The sequence below is a fragment of the Hyperolius riggenbachi genome, chromosome 10 (assembly GCF_040937935.1).
Source record: "Hyperolius riggenbachi isolate aHypRig1 chromosome 10, aHypRig1.pri, whole genome shotgun sequence".
NCBI classification, from domain to species: Eukaryota; Metazoa; Chordata; class Amphibia; order Anura; family Hyperoliidae; genus Hyperolius; species Hyperolius riggenbachi.
In genome coordinates this window covers 199,327,613-199,347,090 of record NC_090655.1, presented here as the reverse complement: position 1 = coordinate 199,347,090, position 19,478 = coordinate 199,327,613, and the positions used below count along the sequence as shown (strand labels likewise).

Here is a 19,478-nt window from a genome sequence, read left to right as displayed (position 1 = left end):
TAGCGTGTGACGTCACGCCACCAAGATGGCCTCGATAACCACTCCCAGGCTGCTTTGCCCTGACGTCACCTCCGCCTCCGGAGAGGGCTGTGGTGAGCCGAGCAGAGGCAGTAAGTAAAGAATAGTACCTAATGATGAAGTGGGATGAATGAAGTGCCAGGAGGCAGGGTGTGTGGCACTGTGGTGGGGGCAGGGGAGGCTGGGTGGGCAGAGAGGGTGTATATAGGGTTGGTGGGGCTGGGACCACGTACATGCAGCTGTGTGATACATGTCAGGTACTCTGACTTTATCCCAATACAATATATTCATCTATCTGGCCTCCAGCTGCTGGTGTGGATGTCGGGATAGTTTTCATCAGACTGGGTGATTAATACACATTTGTTGATTATGTGACATAAACTGCATGACAGATAGTGCTGATGCAGTGAAATAAGGCATCATGGGTTGTGACATCAGGGGAGGTAACCAGGGATCTGACAGTGAAATGAGACATCCTGGGGTGTGACATCAGGGGAGGTATCCAGGGATGTGACAGTGAAATGAGACATCCTGGGGTGTGACATCAGGGGAGGCATCCTGGGATGTAACAGTGAAATGAGGCATCCTAAGGTGTGACATCAGGGGAGGCATCCTGGGATGTAACAGTGAAATGAGGCATCCTAAGGTGTGACATCAGGGGAGGCATCCTGGGATGTAACAGTGAAATGAGGCATCCTGGGGTGTGACATCAGGGGAGGCATCCTGGGATGTAACAGTGGAATGAGGCATCCTAAGGTGTGACATCAGGGGAGGCATCCTGGGATGTAACAGTGAAATGAGGCATCCTAAGGTGTGACATCAGGGGAGGCATCCTGGGATGTAACAGTGAAATGAGGCATCCTGAGGTGTGACATCAGGGGAGGCATCCTGGGATGTAACAGTGAAATGAGGCATCCTGGGGTGTGACCTCAGGGGAGGCATCCTGGGATGTGACAGTGAAATGAGGCATCCCGAGGTGTGACATCAGGGGAGGCATCCTGGGATGTGACAGTGAAATGAGGCGTCCTGGGGTGTGACATCAGTGAAGGCATACTGGGGTGTGACAGTGAAATGAGGCATCCTGAGGTGTGACAGTGAAATGAGGCGTCCTGGGGTGTGACATCAGTGGAGGCATACTGAGGTGTGACAGTGAAATGAGGCGTCCTGGGGTGTGACATCAGTGGAGGCATCCTGGGATGTGACAGTGAAATGAGGCATTCTGGGGTATGACATCAGTGGAGTCATCATGGGGTGTAACAGTGAAATGAGGCATACTGTGATGTGACATTAGGGAAGGCATCATGGGATCTGACAGGGGATGCATCCTGAGATGTTACAGTGATATAAGCATCTTGGGATGTGACATTAGAGAATGCATCATGGTATGTAATGTTAGGGGAGGCATTCTGGGATGTGTCTCCTTTCTCCTCCAGGACCTGGGTTTAACAAATTGAGGTCATCTACCAGACACCCCAGAAAAACATGCTGGACTGCTCAAAAGACGTTCTCTAGGTCCAACAGCTTGACACCCTGATGTCCCATCCCAGAATTCCTCCCCCTCCTACTCTCCTCGTCCTCCTCTTATCCAGCACAGTCCACCATGTTGCATTTACTGATATTCATTCTGATGCTCATTTGAAGATCTCATCTGACAGAAATGGCAAGCGAGATGCAAGTATTTTGGTTAGCATGAAGCATCAGAGAGGAGAGGTTAGTGTGAGGCATCGGAAAGGAGAGGGGGAGGTTAATGTGAGGTATTGAAGAGGAGAGTTTAGTGTGAGGGAGAGGACAGTTTAGTGTGAGGCATCAGAGAGGAGAGGTTAGTGTGAGGCATCAGAGAGGAAGGATTTCTGTTAGGCATCAGAGAGGAGAGATTCCTGTTAGGTATCGGAGAGGTTAGTGTGAGGCATTGGAGAGGAGAGGTTAGTGTGAGGCATCAGAAAGGTTAGTGTGAGGCATCAGAGAGGAGAGGTTAGTGTGAGGCATCAGAGAGGAAGGATTTCTGTTAGGCATCAGAGAGGAGAGATTTCTGTTAGGTATCGGAGAGGTTAGTGTGAGGCATTGGAGAGGAGAGGTTAGTGTGAGGCATCAGAAAGGTTAGTGTGAGGCATCAGAGAGGAGAGGTTAGTGTGAGGCATCAGAGAGGAAGGATTTCTGTTAGGCATCAGAGAGGAGAGATTCCTGTTAGGTATCGGAGAGGTTAGTGTGAGGCATTGGAGAGGAGAGGTTAGTGTGAGGCATCAGAAAGTAAACATTTTTCTTAGGCATCGGAGAGGAGAGGTTAGTGTGAGGGATAAGAGAGGAAAGATTTCTCTTAGGCATCGGAGAGGAGAGGTTAGTGTGAGGCATCAGAGAGGAAAGATTTCTCTTAGGCATTGGAGAGGTTAGTGTGAGGCATCAGAGAGGAAAGGTTTCTGTTAGGCATCGGAGAGGAGAGGTTAGTGTGAGGCATCAGAGAGGAGAGGTTAGTGTGAGGCATTGGAAAGATTTCTGTTAGGCATCGGAGAGGAGAGGTTAGTGTGAGGCATCAGAGAGGAAATGTTAGTGTGAGGCGTTGGAAAGGAAAGATTTCTGTTAGGCACCAGAGAGGAGATATTCCTGTTAGGCATCGGAGAGGTTAGTGTGAGGCATCGGAGAGGAGGAGGATAGTGTGAGGTAGAGGAGGAGGATAGTGTGAGGTAGAGGAGGAGGATAGTGTGAGGTAGAGGAGGAGGATAGTGTGAGGTAGAGGAGGAGGATAGTGTGAGGTAGAGGAGGAGGATAGTGTGAGGTAGAGGAGGAGGATAGTGTGAGGTAGAGGAGGAGGATAGTGTGAGGTAGAGGAGGAGGATAGTGTGAGGTAGAGGAGGAGGATAGTGTGAGGTAGAGGAGAGGATAGTGTGAAGTAGAGGAGAGGATAGTGTGAAGTAGAGGAGAGGGAAGTGTGAGGCATCTGAGAGGAGAGGCTAGTGTGAGGCATCAGAGAGGAGAGGTTAGTGTGAGGCATTGGAAAGATTTCTGTTAGGCATCGGAGAGGAGAGGTTAGTGTGAGGCATCAGAGAGGAGAGGTTAGTGTGAGGCATTGGAAAGATTTCTGTTAGGCATCGGAGAGGAGAGGTTAGTGTGAGGCATCAGAGAGGAAATGTTAGTGTGAGGCGTTGGAAAGGAAAGATTTCTGTTAGGCACCAGAGAGGAGATATTCCTGTTAGGCATCGGAGAGGTTAGTGTGAGGCATCGGAGAGGAGGAGGATAGTGTGAGGTAGAGGAGGAGGATAGTGTGAGGTAGAGGAGGAGGATAGTGTGAGGTAGAGGAGGAGGATAGTGTGAGGTAGAGGAGGAGGATAGTGTGAGGTAGAGGAGGAGGATAGTGTGAGGTAGAGGAGGAGGATAGTGTGAGGTAGAGGAGGAGGATAGTGTGAGGTAGAGGAGGAGGATAGTGTGAGGTAGAGGAGGAGGATAGTGTGAAGTAGAGGAGAGGATAGTGTGAAGTAGAGGAGAGGGAAGTGTGAGGCATCTGAGAGGAGAGGCTAGTGTGAGGCATCAGAGAGAAAAATGTGAGGGAGAGGATAGTGTGAGGCATCGGAGAGGACAGGATAGTGTGAGGCTTCGGAGAGGAAAGTGTGAGGCATGGAAAAGGAGAGGAAAGTGTGAGGCATCAGAGAGGAAAGATTTCTGTTAGGCATCGGAGAGGAGAGGTTAGTGTGAGGCATCGGAGAGGAGGAGGATAGTGTGAGGTAGAGGAAAGGAGAAGGAAGTGTGAGACATCAATGAGGCATCCTGGGATGTGACCGCTTCCTGATCTCTAGTTGTAGAAAGGGGATAGCCACTAGAAGCCGCTTGACTGAGACTGTATTGACAAAAGTGTATAGCAGGATGAGGCATCCTGGGAAGTGGTATCCTAAGATGTGACAGGGGAGGCATCCTGAGATGCGACAGTGAAATGAGGCATCCTGGAATGTGACATAAGGGGAGGCATCCTGGGGTGTGACATTAGAGGAGGCATCCTGGGGTGTGACTGGAGGGGTGACATCAGGGAAGGCATCCTGGGATGTAACCTTAGAGAAGGTTTCCTGGGATATCAAAGGAGGAATTCTGGGATGGGACATCAGGGTGTGAAGCTGTAGGACCCAGAGAACGTCTTTTGAGCAGTCCAGCATGTTTTTCTGGGGTGTCTGGTAGATGACCTCAATTTGTAAAACCCAAATCCTGGAGGAGAAAGGAGACAAAAAGAGCAACAGGGAGCACCAGTAGTGTAGGGATGTAAAGAAATAAAGGGATGTAAAGAAATAAACTACTACTCATGCAGACGTGGGTTGCTAATGACAACCACAGTTTCAGGCATGTGGAGAAAACAGTCTCCACGCTGACTCTGCCAGGTCAACATGGGTTTTGAACAGTAGACCAAAGGATGTGATTGCAGAGGTAGCCCCTAGGAATGGGGGAGGAGACGATGCTGGATGATACGCAGCGTTTCAATTTTGTGATACAGTATAGTGAGTGGAGGTAAGTAATATTTGACACCAATAATAGACAACACGTTAGTCAGGACCTACCTAATTTTTCAGGTCAATATGAAACCGTATCCAGTCCACACTCAGCGGCTCCACTGGTGATCTGAGCTCTGAAGATGCCAACCTGCCTCTGCTGCTCTCCCCATTCTACTCTCCTATCCAGCACAGTCCACCATGTTGCATTTACTGATATTCATTCTGTATGCTCATTTGAAGATCCCATCTGACAGAAATGGCAAGCGAGATGCAAGTATTTTGGTCACTGTGAGGCATCGGAGAGGAGAGGTTAGTGTGAGGCATCGGAAAGGAGAGGGAGAGGTTAATGTGAGGTATTGAAGAGGAGAGTTTAGTGTGAGGGAGAGGAGAGGTTAGTGTGAGGCATCAGAAAGGTTAGTGTGAGGCATCAGAGAGGAGAGGTTAGTGTGAGGCATCAGAGAGGAAGGATTTCTGTTAGGCATCAGAGAGGAGAGATTCCTGTTAGGTATTCGAGAGGTTAGTGTGAGGCATTGGAGAGCAGGGGATAGTGTGAGGCACCTTCAACTCCGTTCTCCATCCCCCTCCTCCCCCTTCATCTTGCTTATCAGCTGAAGAATTTGCAACATACTTCACTGATAAAATTGACAAAATCCGAAGTGAATTCTACATGCAGTTCTCAAATCCCACCTCCACACCTCTCATTGACTGCTCTCTAACAGCCTTCTCTTCACTCTCTGAACATTCTCTCTCCTCTATAATATCCAAAGCTAATGTAACCACTTGTTCTTTGGATCCTATTTCATTCCGCAGCTATCATCATCTCTCATGCCTGCACTAACATCGCTATTTAACCTGTCCCTCTCCACTGGCATCTTTCCGTCGCCACTCAAAAAGGCTGTTGTGACACCACTACTTAAAAAAACATCTCTAGATCCTACCACACTCGCCAACTACCGCCCAGTCTCACTTCTCCCATTTGCATCCAAACTAATTGAACGCCATATACATGCAGAATTAAGCCATTATTTATCAGCTAACTCCCTACTTGATCAGTTCCAGTCTGGCTTTTGCTCCAACCACTCCACGGAAACGGCCCTTACTAAAGTGGCCAACGACCTTACAACTAAATCCAAAGGTCAATTTTCCATACTCATCCTTCTTGATCTGTCATCAGCATTCGATACGATCGACCACACCTTACTCTTACAAATACTTTCAAATGTAGGAATAAAGGGACTCGCTCTCACATGGTTATCTTCCTACCTCTCTGGAAGGTCCTTCAGTCTCCTACTCAGATCAGATCTCTTCTCCTCATGCTTTGTCTGTCGGAGTTCCTCAATGCTCTGTCCTTGGTCCCCTCCTCTTTTCCATCTACATGCACGGTCTTGGTGACTTAATCAACTCATTCAGGTTTCAATACCACCTGTATGCAGACGATACACAACTGTACCTCTCAGCCCCAGACCTCAACTCCCTCCTCAAACGTGTTCCTGACTGCTTGTCTGCTATATCCTCCTTCATATCCCCTCGCTTCCTAAAACTTAATATGAGTAAAACAGAACTAATAATTTTTCCATCGTCTCTGGCCACCTCTCTGCCTGAAGTAACTATAAGGGCCCTTTTCCACCTGCAATCGCTAGCGTTCATGCTGAACGCTAGCGATTGCTGAATCGCAAAACCGGTGATTCCTCCGACGTTTGCGGCCGCGATTTTGCTATGCTATGCACTGCATAGCAAAATCGCGGCAATTATCGCTCCGCTTCGCGTTCCCGACAAAAGCGAATCGCGGTAGTGGAAATGACCTACCGCGATTCCTATGTTAAAAAGCAAACCGTAGCGATTGTAAAATCGCTAGCGGTTTGCGGTTTTGCGATTCAGCCAGCGCTGGTGGAAAAGGGCCCTAAATGTTAATAACACTCACATAACTTCAGTTCTCAAAGCACGGTGCTTGGGGGTAATATTCGACTCTTCTCTCTCTTTTATTCCTCATCTTAACTCCATAACAAGACAAGACAAATAACATTTATATTGCGCTTTTCTCCTTGCGGACTCAAAGCGCCAGCTCCTGCCATCTCCAACTCAAAAATATATCTTGCATCCGTCCCTTTCTCACTCAAGACACAACCAAAATGTTAATACATGCTCTTATAATTTCTTGTCTAGACTACTGCGACATACTACTTTGTGGACTACCTTCTAACAAACCGGCCCCGCTCCAGTCGGTACTGAACTCAGCTGCTCGTATCATTCATCTTTCTTCTCGATCTTCCTCTGCTGACCCTCTTTGTCAAGCTCTTCACTGGCTGCCAATTAACCAGAGGATCTAGTTCAAACTCCTAACCCTAATCTACAAAGCTCTCCACAATCTCTCTCCCCGGTACATATCCTCACTAATCTCCAGATACAAACCCAATCGCAATCTCAGATCGGCACATGATCTTCTGTTGTCCTCCTCTAGAATCAACTCCTCACATTCACGCTTACAAGATTTTGCACGCGCTTCACCGCTTTTCTGGAATGCCTTCCAAGCAAAACATCCTTCACTTGCCAACCTTTGTTACCTTTTAAACGCTCTCTAAAAATTCATTTGTTCCGACAAGCATACCTTAGGCCACTTCCCTTTGTCCTAAGACAAAATTGCACTCCTTTTAGGTATCCTAAAACACTGCCTTTATATATTTTATCGTATACTACCCCCCTCTTGTTTCCCCCCACTCCCTTTAGATTGTAAGCTCGCAAGGGCAGGGCTCTCTCCCTCTTTTGAGTCTTGGAAAACATTATACATTTTATTCATCATGTTACTTTTATCACTGCCAATACCAATTCTGTATTTTGTATGCTGTATCATTTTTTGTGTTTTGTCACCAATTATGTATCTTGTATATTAGTGTACACCATTGTCTGTATTATTTACCCCATGTTTGTTTCTTACTTTGTACAGCGCCACAGAATATGTTGGTGCTTTATAAATCAATAATAATAATAATCAGAGAGTAAAGATTTCTGTTAGGCATCAGAGAGGAGAGGCTAGTGTGAGGTATCAGAGAAAAATGTGAGAGGGAGAGAATAGTGTGAGGCATTGGAAAGGACAGGAAAGTGTGAGGCATTGGAGAGGAGAGGATAGTGTGAGGCATCGGAGAGGAAAGTGTGAGGCATCGGAGAGGAAAGTGTGAGGCATCGGAGAGGAAAGTGTGAGGCATCGGAGAGGAAAGTGTGAGGCATCGGAGAGGAAAGTGTGAGGCATCGGAAAGAAGAGGAAAGTGTGAGGCATTGGAAAGGAGAGGAAAGTGTGAGGCATGGGACAGGAGAGGAAAGTGTGAGGCATGGGACAGGAGAGGAAAGTGTGAGGCATGGGTCAGGAGAGGAAAGTGTGAGGCATGGGACAGGAGAGGAAAGTGTGAGGCATGGGACAGGAGAGGAAAGTGTGAGGCATGGGACAGGAGAGGAAAGTGTGAGGCATGGGACAGGAGAGGAAAGTGTGAGGCATGGGACAGGAGAGGAAAGTGTGAGGGAGAGGAGAGGATAGTGTGAGGCATCGGAGAGGATAGTGGGAGAGAGAAGAGGATAGTGGGAGAGAGAAGAGGATAGTGTGTAGTGTGAGGCATTGGAGAGAGGTTAGTGTGAGGCAGAGGAGAGGTTAGTGTTAAGCATCGGAGAGGAGAGGTTAGTGTGGGGCATCGGAGATTATAGTGTGGGGCATCGGAGAGGGGAGGATATCGTGAGGCATCGGAGAGGAGTGGCTAGTGTGAGGCATCGGAGAGGAGTGGCTAGTGTGAGGCATCGGAGAGGAGCGGCTAGTGTGAGGCATCGGAGAGGAGCGGCTAGTGTGAGGCATCGGAGAGGATAGTGTGAGGCATCGGAGAGGATAGTGTGAGGCATCGGAGAGGAGAGTGTGAGGCATCGGAGAGGAGAGTGTGAGGCATCGGAGAGGAGAGTGTGAGGCATCGGAGAGGAGAGTGTGAGGCATCGGAGAGGAGAGTGTGAGGCATCGGAGAGGAGAGTGTGAAACATCAGAGAGGAGAGGATAGTGTGAGGCATCGGAGAGGAGAGGTTAGTGTGAGGCATCGGAGAGGAGTGGATGGTGTGAGGCGTCGAAGAGGATAGTGTGAGGCATCAGAGGGAAGAGGTTAGTGTGAGGGAGAGGTTAGTGTGAGGCATTGGAGAGAGGATAGGATAGTGTGAGGCATTGGAGAGAAGATAGTGTGAGGGAGAGGAGAGGTTAGTGTGAGGCATTGGAGAGAGGAAAGGGTAGTGTGAGGCATTGGAGAGAATAGGATAGTGTGAGGGAGAGGTGAGGTTAGTGTGAGGGAGAAGTGAGGTTAGTGTGAGGGAGAGGTTTGACTAATGTTAATCGATAGGCCAAATTCCACTGGAGCGATTGCGATTAGCTAAATCGATATAGCAGGACATGCAGCATTTTGGTGGCGTTAGCGTTTCTGCAGTGTAGAGTATATAAACGATGGCGTAATCGCTTATAAATCGCTATACAGAGCGATTTGCTAGCGGTTCTAAATTACTGCACAATGTAAAGAAAAATTTAAATTGATTGAAAGAACCAATCAGAATGAAAAAAAACGCTAATCGCCACACAATCGCTGGTAAACAGCTTACACTTAAAATCGCTACCATAATAGCCAGAAAATGCTCATGAAATCGCTTACAAAACGCTCATTAAAAACTCTAGTGATAGCTATTTGCTTTTGTAGTGGGTTTCAGGCTTACCATGCGCTCACCTGGGCCCATGCAGGGTGTTGGCAGCGGAGTGAACACTTATGTGTCTGCTGGTGCACCCCTCCTGTGTCCTCTCTCCATCACCCCCAGGGGGCCTGTACCCTGTGACCCTGTGGCTTGTATGTAGTCATGTAATGGGGATGTACATTTTAGTTGGGGGAAGACACGTAGGGTCCTTAGGTCATCCCGAAATCTACTGCAGCACACTTGACCCCTATCCCTTTTGAGCAAGACTTTCCGTCCAAAACTATCGATAGTTGTGGATGATTTGGGCTGGAAATTGATCGAAATTACTATTGGGCATCCATATTGCCATATTGATCTCCGGCAGATTTGATCGGCAGATTTGATCGTGATGATTGCACCTGCCGCTGCTTCCTCCTTCCGGGTGTGAAGGAGGAAGTTTTGAAAGCTAAGACAGGCAATTTTGGCGCAGAGCTGTGGCTATCATTTGGGTGCCGCCATAAGCTGTAATGAGTATTACGGCTACAGTGGCACCCAGTGATTGATTTGCGTGCCGGCAATTGCCAGAGCTCAAATTAGAAAAAAGAGGTAATTTGGCCACCAGCAATAGCCAAATCCTAAATGATGTGTCGTTGTCCCCCCTCCCCCTCGGGTAGAATAGCATTAACGCCACCCGGACTTTCAGAAGACGCAGGGGGAGCAGTCTTTTTGGCTCCCGCCTGCACTGAAATTAGGCTGTGGCCATTTTACATGTGTGCTTGAAAGCTGGAACGCTCTTCGGAAGGCAGCATACGGAGGCGGCATTAGGGGTCGGTTAACCCCCACACTGTAGTCCACTGCGCTCTAAATTTGACTTCATTCGGAACAGCGTTCTGCTTTGGAATACTCATCCCTACTAACGACAGAGATACATTCTGTAGCTCTGGTAACGAGATTAAATGGAAATTCGAATTAGTAACATTTTTTTTTTTTTAATTAAACAACGCTTATTGAGAAAATGTATAGCATTACAAATATGCATATACAATGTCATGATCAATTAAGATCATATGAACTAAACATATGCTTTTAACATTACATTAAAGGGGAACTTCAGCCTAAACATGTCATTAAGTTACATTAGTTATTTTAATGAAAATAGATAAGAAACAATCTCTTATCCACCCTGTTTTAACAAAACAGGCAAATGTTTGTGATTTCATGGGGGCAGCCATCTTTTTGGTTGAAAGGAGATGACGGAGCATGTGACACAGTTCCAACTGTCCTGTGTCCCCCCCCTCCCAGCTGCGCGCACTAGGCTTCAAATCTCAAATTCAAAATTAAAAAAAAATTTGCACCAAAACAGCAGAACGAGAACAGCATCATCAGAAATCCCATCATGCTTTGCACAGCATCAGGGAAAAAATGCCCGGGCAGTTTTCTTCTGTGCAGCTAAAAATGAGGCTTGGGTAAGAAAAACAAAGTTCTGATGCTGTGAAAACTTTTCAGTGCTGCTGAGTAGATTTTTAGTCTGGAGGTTAACTTTAAACTGTCAGTATTATTGTGACACAGAAACTAGAACCTTTCGCAACAAATAGCGTAAAAAGAAACAAAAATAAACACAAAAAAATCAAACCGTGCAAGCCCCTGGGTCCTTTTAAAATGGAGAGAAGAAAATATGTGCACCTTCCGTCCTCTGATATCCGTGTTTATTACAGCAGTGACAAATAAATCACATTGGATCCCTTATAGTGGTCTTTATGGTAACATACCAACTTGTGAAGCAATGGTGGTGGAGGAGGTGGGTGGCGGGTGAACATGGCGGAGAGCGACGGCCGTTTCGTGTCACAGACACTTGGTCACGCTGCGTTCCCCCTGAATCGGAGGGGCGGCTAATTCCGGATTAAGACGGAGACAAACCCCGCCTCTTCCGGGAATGCCGCACACTCCGTGATTGGAGCTGCAGGTACGGCTGGGTAGAGTGGCGTCAGACGTCATACGCCCTATCCATGCGTCTATAGAGGCGCATTAGAAAGGACTACATTACCCATAAATCCAAGTGAGCAACAAGCCCTGGGTACGTATACAAAAAAGTTGCTATAGCAACAACTGAGGTAATGGAATTTACCAAACGCTCAAAAATTGTATATATGGACGGGAGATACATTTAACACATCTTATAGTCCATGGTACGCAGATCCCACCAGGGCGCATTAGAGATTGTACCGACGCCGCTGTATCAGCCATACCCTCAAGCGATCAGGAGGGTATGGCTGATACAGCGACGTCGGTATAATCTCTAATGCGCCCTGGTGGGATCTGCCACAAATGAGTGCATTAGAACTTGGCATGTGGGAGTTCACAGCCACACATTCCCAGTAAAGGGAAGCGTGTGTGCACAGGGTTTATCCTTCTTAGCACTTCTGGTGGACTGGCTACTAGTCTGTGCATAGAAGCTCAGGGAACAGGGAAACCAAAATTGCTATGGAAATCTTCATCTATAGCATATACAGTATGTCAAACTCTGGCCCATGGGCCAAATATGGCCCTCTGAGCCATTAAATTTGGCCCCCAAGTGGGTTCCTCACTTTGTATTATGTTTGGCCCACTCTAGACCAGGGCTGTGGAGCCAGAATCGAGGAGTCAGAGCAATTTTGGGTACCTGGAGTCGGTGGTTTCATTAAACTGAGGAGTTGGATGATTTTTGAACTAAATACATAGCCGGTGTAAAAATTAGACGTCTGAGCAATTTTGGGCACCTGGAGTTTGAGGTTTCATAGACTGTGGAGTCAGATGATTTTTTTACCTACTCCACAGCCCTGCTCTAGACCAACAGGGAAGCTATATTGGATGCGAAGCCCTAGATCACCAGGGAAGCCATATGGGGGAGGGAAAGGAAAGCACTAAACACTAGGGAACTGTATAGGGGAGGGTGGGGACCACTAGACACCAGGGAACTGTATAGGTGTTGGAGTGGGGCTATTAGACACCAAGGAACTTTATAAGGGAGGAAGGCGGCCAATAGACATTGAGGTTTGCCCGCGACTAGATTCCTGTGTTCAATTTCAGCCCATTTTGTATTTGAGTTTGATGCCCTTGATCTATAGGTAATAAACTGGGGCCAGGCTTAATATTCCATTTTTAGTATCGGTTCGGGTTCCCTTTAACACACTTTGCTTTTAAAAGGCCTTTTCAGTTTCACACAGCTATAGTTCAGTATATTTTTTGCCTCTCACTTTACATGCAACTATTGTGCTGTGCATTAAACAGATCCTCTAATGTTACCTCCCAGCAGATTGCTGCATTGTCTATCACAAAGGTGAAGCTCCGCATTTGAAATAGCTTTTCTTCTCCTTTGGGACCATACAGCCAAGTCATGTGCATAGCAATCACAATGTCATTGGCTGCAGTGCCACTAGGAAAACTAATAACACAACCAGAGAGGAGGAACAGACGCAAGAAACTAAAAGCTTGTGCTGTGTCTTTGTGTATAAATCTGTTGTGTTTTCCTGCTGACTAGTCTGCCAAAGATGAATTGTCATTTTGATGCTTTCTTTACACTATAAATCGCAATTCCGATTTGTGCTTTTCACTGAATGCTACTGTGTTTTGGTGCTAGGGCTTATTTTCAGGGAGGACTTATAATTTTGAGGGGTGTTGCTATTTGCTCCCTGTAGTCAGATGTGCCCCCAGGTTTCCCGGTCCCCAGCGGCAACCACCAGCCCATTCCCTCTCTCCCTGATGTGATTACCTTAGTCAGATGTGCCCCCAGCTGGGGACTGGGAAACCTGGGGGCACATCTGATTAAGGAAAGCACATCAGGGTGGGATTAACACTAACACATTAACACTTCGTGGCCAGCACTGCAGCTAAGTTGCATCACTGGCCACAAATAAATCTTCTTGTACCTCTGCCGTACAACACGGCTGTGGCCCCCTAAGCACCAGACCTTTTTTTTTTCCTTTGCATTTTTACCCTGTGATTGGCTCACAGGGTCAATAACCAACGATCAATGAATGGAACTTAGCTGTCATTAGAGAATTGAATTTAGTAGCAAGTAATTTCAGCGAGCATGGTGGGAGTGAATGAGCAGGTGCACTTAAATCTACGACTTGTCAACCTTAAAGCGGATCCGAGATAAACTTTTGCTCATTGCATAATTGTGTTCCTTTCATATTGTTTATAGGGCATTCCTCAAGCCAAATCCTTTTTTGTTTTAATACTCTAATTCCCTATAAACTAAACAAGCCTCGCCCAAAGCTTTTCCGAGTGCCTTTGCATTTTCAAACAGTAGCAAGGGCTTATGGGAACTCAGTCTGGGCAGGAGGAGGGGGAGGTGTTACTAGCCAGAGATTTCAGAGGCAGAGGGGAGGAGGGAGGAGGAAGTGGAATTTGGTTTTCACAGGCTAAGTGCTGGAGATGCAGATCAGCTTGCCTGTGTGTAATGTTTACAAACAACATGGCTGCTGTCATTGTATCACAGGAAGAAATAATCATATTCTGTTGAAGCGGTTTGCTGCTAGATTTGCTGTGTATACTTTCTAAACTTTAGATAAAATATATAGACAAATTACTTGTTATAGTTAGGTTTTAATCTCGGATCCGATTTAAGCAAGCACAGGGTTGAGTTAAAGCGGACCCAAACCAAACATTTTAGTAATTCAAAATGTTTAGTTGCACCACTCTGACACATACAAATATAAATAAACACTCCTTCAAGCCTATGAGCATTTCAGTGCATGCTTTTCACCCTTCTCTTTGCATAACTAGGGTTATACTGGGGGCAGCCATTAGCAATTCCTCCTTTGCTGGACAGTATGTACTCCACCAGTTTGCCGGATTATTTGCCGGCAATATGAAAGGAAGGGAGAGGTTTCTCCAATAAATGTAAAATATTTTATATTTGTCATCATGTAGCTGAAAAAGGCTGCTATTTATTATTATAATTTAGAAAATAGATTTTATTTCTGAAATCTTGTATTTTTAGTTTGGGTCTACTTTAAAGAGGAACTGTAACATGAAAAGATCCCCTGGGGGGTACTCACCTCGGGTGGGGGAAGCCTCCGGATCCTAATGAGGCTTCCCACGCCGTCCTCCATCCGTCAGGGGTCTCGCTGCAGCCCTCCGTGGAGTCCGTGCAGCGGTGACGTCAATATTTACCTTCCTGGCTCCTGCGCAGGCGCTCTGACGGCTGTCGGCTCCAAACTACACGGAAATAGCCGATCGCCGTCGGGTCCGCTCTACTGCGCAGGCGCAAGTGTCCTGCGCCTGCGCAGTAGAGCGGACCCGAATGAGATCGGGTATTTCCGTGTAGTTCGGAACGGAAAGCCACCACAGCGCCCCCGCTGGAGCCAGCAAAGGTAAATATTGAACTGACAGTCGGCATAGTCGCCGGCTGTTCGGAGGGCTGCAGCAAGACCCCCGTAGGACAGAGGACGGCGTGGGAAGCCTCATTAGGATCCGGAGGCTTCCCCCACCCGAGGTGAGTACCCCCCAGGGGATCTTTTTAATGTTACAGAGTCTCTTTAACTATGGATGGTCTTTAGGTTTTACACTACTGCATGCCAGGAAAATGCCACCCTAGAGACGTTTCCTTCATCTATCTCGCAAGCGCTGTCAATGACTTCTCTTGTGAACTGATTCAAAGGTTGCCATAGGTTTCTATTGGTGTTCATGAATTTGCCCATGTGAATGATCCCTATGTCTAAACAGCTCATGGGACAGAGATTGCCATGCATTTTAAACTTGGAAAAGGAGACAGTGTTTGAGTTCATGTAATTTATGTATAACATTCAGGACCATGGTAAAATATTAAAACAATTCCATTTACATCAGGGTGTATAAATTAATTTGCAGCTCATGAGCCAGTCTGTCCAGCCCAAGAGGCGGTAGGAAATGTTTAGCAGACAGCTCCAAAATGTTAAAGGAAAAAAAGTTTTCGTACCATGGCCTCGATTCCTGATGAGATTTACCCTTCCTTCCTGTGCAAGCTGTTCTGTCATTTGTTTCAACAGGAAATGAGGGCAAATTTTTCTAAATGTTGATGAAATTGCAATATAACTTTATTTATTTCTCCTCTATCTCTGTCAAAGTGATTGTTTTTACCACGATAGAAAGTGGGATGAATTTTTTTTTTTTATTACTGGCAAGACAGAATAAAAAAATGCTGATGGAGCATGCAACTCTTTCCCACTCTACCCAAACCCAAAAAAAGTTTGGGCTTTTGTTCTACTTCAGTTACTTGTAAAATAAAACATTGAGCATCTACATCAGTGGTTCCCAACCTTTTTGGAGTCGTGACACATCAAACCAAACGTTCAGATCTCCGTGACACGTAGACTAAATGCATGTAATGAGAGACAGCGTTTCCCCACTAAATGCACATAAGAGACAGCGTTTCACCAGTAAATGCAGGTAATGACAGACAGCCTTTCACCAGTAAATGCACGGAATAAGAGACAGCTTTTCACCAGTAAATGCACATAATAAGAGACAGCTTTTCACCAGTAAATGCACATAAGAGACAGCTTTTCACCAGTAAATGCACATAAGAGACAGTTTTTCACCAGTAAATGCACATAAGAGACAGCTTATCACCAGTAAATGCACATAATACGAGACAGCTTTTCACCAGTAAATGCACATAATACGAGACAGCTTTTCACCAGTAAATGCACATAATACGAGACAGCCTTTCACCAGTAAATGCACATAATGACAAACAGACAGTTGTAAGGTGAGGGAAGGGGGGGAGATGGCCCCCTTCTCCGCCGCTGCCCACAGCTCTCCACTGCGCTGCTCTCCTCCGAGAGCTGACACTGCGACACATACCCGAAGCTGCCGCGACACATGGGTTGGGAACCACTGATCTACATGTACATACGTAACCCTGTCTTGTCGTTTTCCTCAGGCCAGCCTTGAACAGACCCCCAGATCTGTCCCTTGGAGATTCCAGGATGTCAGGCCCAGGCAGTAAGCGAACAGCGGGGGACTTTTCCTCTGGTCCCCCAGAGAAGAAGGCCGCAGTGGAGGATTCTGGGACCAAAGTGGAAACTATAAAGCTTGGAGGTGTCTCCTCCACGGTAACTAGATTTCTTTTGTTCATATTTTCTTGTTGTTCACACTTGTATTTTTGCAGCTGTGTAACATGCTAGTAAAAGACAAAGTGCTGTAAAAGAGATTAGAAGGAGAATTAGCTGGTGGTCCTGGTCTCCCTATTGGTGACTGTTTTACTCTGCTAAAAAAAGTAATGTTCTTCTAGTCCTGTTGCAGAGATCATCTTTATCTGTATGTTACCCACTTGATTAAGGGATGTAAGGCCTGGTACACACCATGCATTTTTTTCACTTCAGATCCTACTTGAGTGAGAGATCAGATCTATATTTAGATGGACCGGATATAGAAAAAGCTAGCGTACACATGTATGCAAACTTTTATTTCAGTTACTTTTCTTTTTAGATATCAATCACTAAATTGCTACCAGAATCAGACACGCACGGGAGTGTAGTGTTTTTTTTTTTTATTTTTTTAATATAATTTCCGCCCATGTCTGATGTGCTTCTTATGAAGAAAGTTGTAAATTTTGAGCTTTGGATTGATCTCTGGCAATCGATTGGCTGTATATTTTTACCCAATCAGATCACTTCTCTTGACTGGAAGTAAGATCTGAAGTGAAACTTGCATGGTGTGTATCAGCCCTAAAATATCTATCAAAGTGTCTCCATGCAAGCGTCTTCTCCAGGCTTTTTGTCTAGCTCAGATTTACTAAAGTAGGATGCAAACAGTAATATGATGCAAGCCAATCAACAGCAGCTTCACATACAAAGCATGTACTTAAAGAGACTCTGAAGTCTCCCTATAATGAGGTTTTTAGTTTAAAAACCTCATCAACATTATAGTCCAAACTAAAACGCTGCAGAACCGCGGCTGAAAACCCTCTCGATCACCCCAAACTCACGGGGGTACACGGAGGCAACTTCCACATAGAGGCAGCGCAGCTCTGCCTCTGAGCGTCAATCAGCGCCGATCGCCGCCTCTCCCCCGCCCCTCTGTCTTCCTTCACTGAGAGGGGCGGGGGAGAGGCGGAGATACGCGCTGATTGACTCGCATAGAGGCGGCAGCCAAATCCACGACCAAAAAAGTCGTTTTCAGCTGTGATTCTGCAGCGTTTTAGGTCGGACTATAATGTTAATGAGTTTTTTTTAAAATAAAAACCTCATTTTGGGGAGACTTCAGAGTTTCTTTAATACCTCCAGCTCAGCTGTATCAGATTATGTAATATCATGTTGTTAAAAGTTAAAGTGCCCATACATCTAGCGATGTATGGGCAGATTGACCAAAAGACAGATCTCTCACCGCAGGCCTATTCCTGGTCATCTTCTGTCTTGTGACGCTGCTTGCGCCACTGTCTTCCCTAATGTTAATGTGTGTGCATTCAGATCTCACCTGTTCCAGTTGCTGAGTGTCCAGCTTTCCCTACTTCCCCATTTGTGTCCCATTTGTCTGCCAAATATAGCACAGGGCATGTGTGACATCACACATGCGCTACATGGCATGTGAATTAGGAAGCAGGAACAGGCAGCTAAGCATTGTTGGGAGCAGGAACAGGTAAGAGTTGAATGCACGGGCACTGAGGGGGGCGGGGGGGGTCAGCGGCCAGGAATTCTGTCACATTTGTCGTAATATCTCATGTTGTTATTTTTATGCACCCGTTTGACCACGTCGGCCTGAGATTTCCCAGCATGCTCGATTGTTACATTGCAGCAATTTTTCTTCCAATTCGATAAAAATTATCAAATCGGAAGTGGTTTGTATCACAAAATTGATAATGTATGACCACTATTACTAAACCATTGCTTGATATATTTTACCTTTGTTTCTTGAGATAAATTTATCTCCTTTAATTATTAGTGACTACGGCCCAGAACCAAAATCTTAAAATGTACTTGTGCACACAGCGCTAGTAAAGTTTAACCGAGCCATATCTTGGCCTATATTCTTAGCCTTGCAGCTATCCTATGTAAACGTGTGATAAGCTGATGCATGTCGTTTCATCTAGGGTTTCCCTCCAGTGTTCCCTTCACATTGTAGTAGTTTCTCATTTCTCTTCTGCTTGAGCCTTAGTCAATACAAAACATAAACCACACATCTTAACCTCATTATTTCCCTTTGCAGCAAGAATATAGAAAAGAGGGCTTAACAGGAACCACAAAAAAAAAAAAAAAAAAAAAAAGCTTTGACCATATAGCACCCACAGCATTATAAGTAGAAAATACAACAATTACCACCCAGCTACTCCACCATTGTTTAACATTTTTGGTAAGTTGGGTGCTGCATCAAATTTAGGCTACCACCATCTTTTAAAATCCCACTGCATAAGATTTGTCTGCAGTTGTGTTTGCCATTCTGGAAGCCTGTGTTAGTAGTTGTCCCAATATGCAACACTATCTATCCTGCCTTGACATGATGCCCGAGGGGTGGGGGGGGCCTTTCCATGTTAGTTCACTGAGGGTGTCTTCGTGAACAGTTTGCGAACCGCCGATCGCGGCTTGCACGCCTAATGTAAACACGCGGGGAAGAAATCCCCGCTGTTTACATCATACGTCGGTGCTGCGCAGCAGCGCCGCAAGGCAGATCGGCGATCCCCAGCCTCTGATTGGCCGGGGATCGCAGGCATATGATAGGCCAGTGATGGCTAACCTTGGCACTCCAGCTGTGGTGGAACTACAAGTCCCGTGAGGCATAGCAATACTCTGACAGCTCTAAGCATAACTCGGGGAGGCAGAGGCATGATGGGATTTGTAGTTTTGTCACAGCTGGAGTGCCAAGGTTAGCCATCACTGTGATAGGCTGAAGCCTATCCTGTCCGGCGCAGGACGGTTAGCCGTCCTGCGCCGCTCTGATAGAGGAGGGGAGGGAGGTAAGGAGAGGGAGCGCAGAAAACGCTGCGGAACCCCCCCCGCCCCCCCCCCCCCTAACCCCCCGCTAATCACAACTAGCCGGAAAAAAGGGGGGAATTCTGGTCGCCCTGGCTGCCACACGATCTGTGCTGTGGGCTGAATAACAGCACAGATCACCAGAAACACCCCTGGTCCTTAAGTGGGCATTTTACCAAACGGTATTATACAGACAAGCCTTTGATTATTCTGGTGTTTCTCAGGTCACAGTCTTTAGCACGGCAGGTTTTGTTGTGATAGCTGTGCTATTCTGTTCTCAGCTGGTACTGAAATGGAAGTGATTACCGTACTCCAATGCTCTGTCTGCAGAGTCAGATTCCCCGTGGAAGCTTAGTCTTCCTCCCCACTGCAGAATAAACATTGT

The 19,478-nt window shown here is 46.3% G+C and overlaps 1 protein-coding gene across 4 annotated transcripts in view; it reads left to right on the top strand.

Moving 5' to 3' along the window:
* The window catches only part of RNF20 (ring finger protein 20), a 69,564-nt gene that overhangs the window by 2,266 nt on the left and 47,820 nt on the right, over nucleotides 1–19,478 (top strand). For 2 of the 4 annotated variants that reach the window (XM_068255609.1, XM_068255606.1), the window contains exons 1-2: nucleotides 11–110; nucleotides 16,069–16,240. In XM_068255609.1, coding sequence (XP_068111710.1) covers nucleotides 16,115–16,240 — 126 coding nt within the window. In that variant the 5' untranslated portion in view covers nucleotides 11–110; nucleotides 16,069–16,114. Of the gene's footprint in view, nucleotides 1–10; nucleotides 111–16,068; nucleotides 16,241–19,478 lie in introns of those variants that run through there. The other 2 variants (XM_068255607.1, XM_068255608.1) reach the window with 1 other exon arrangement.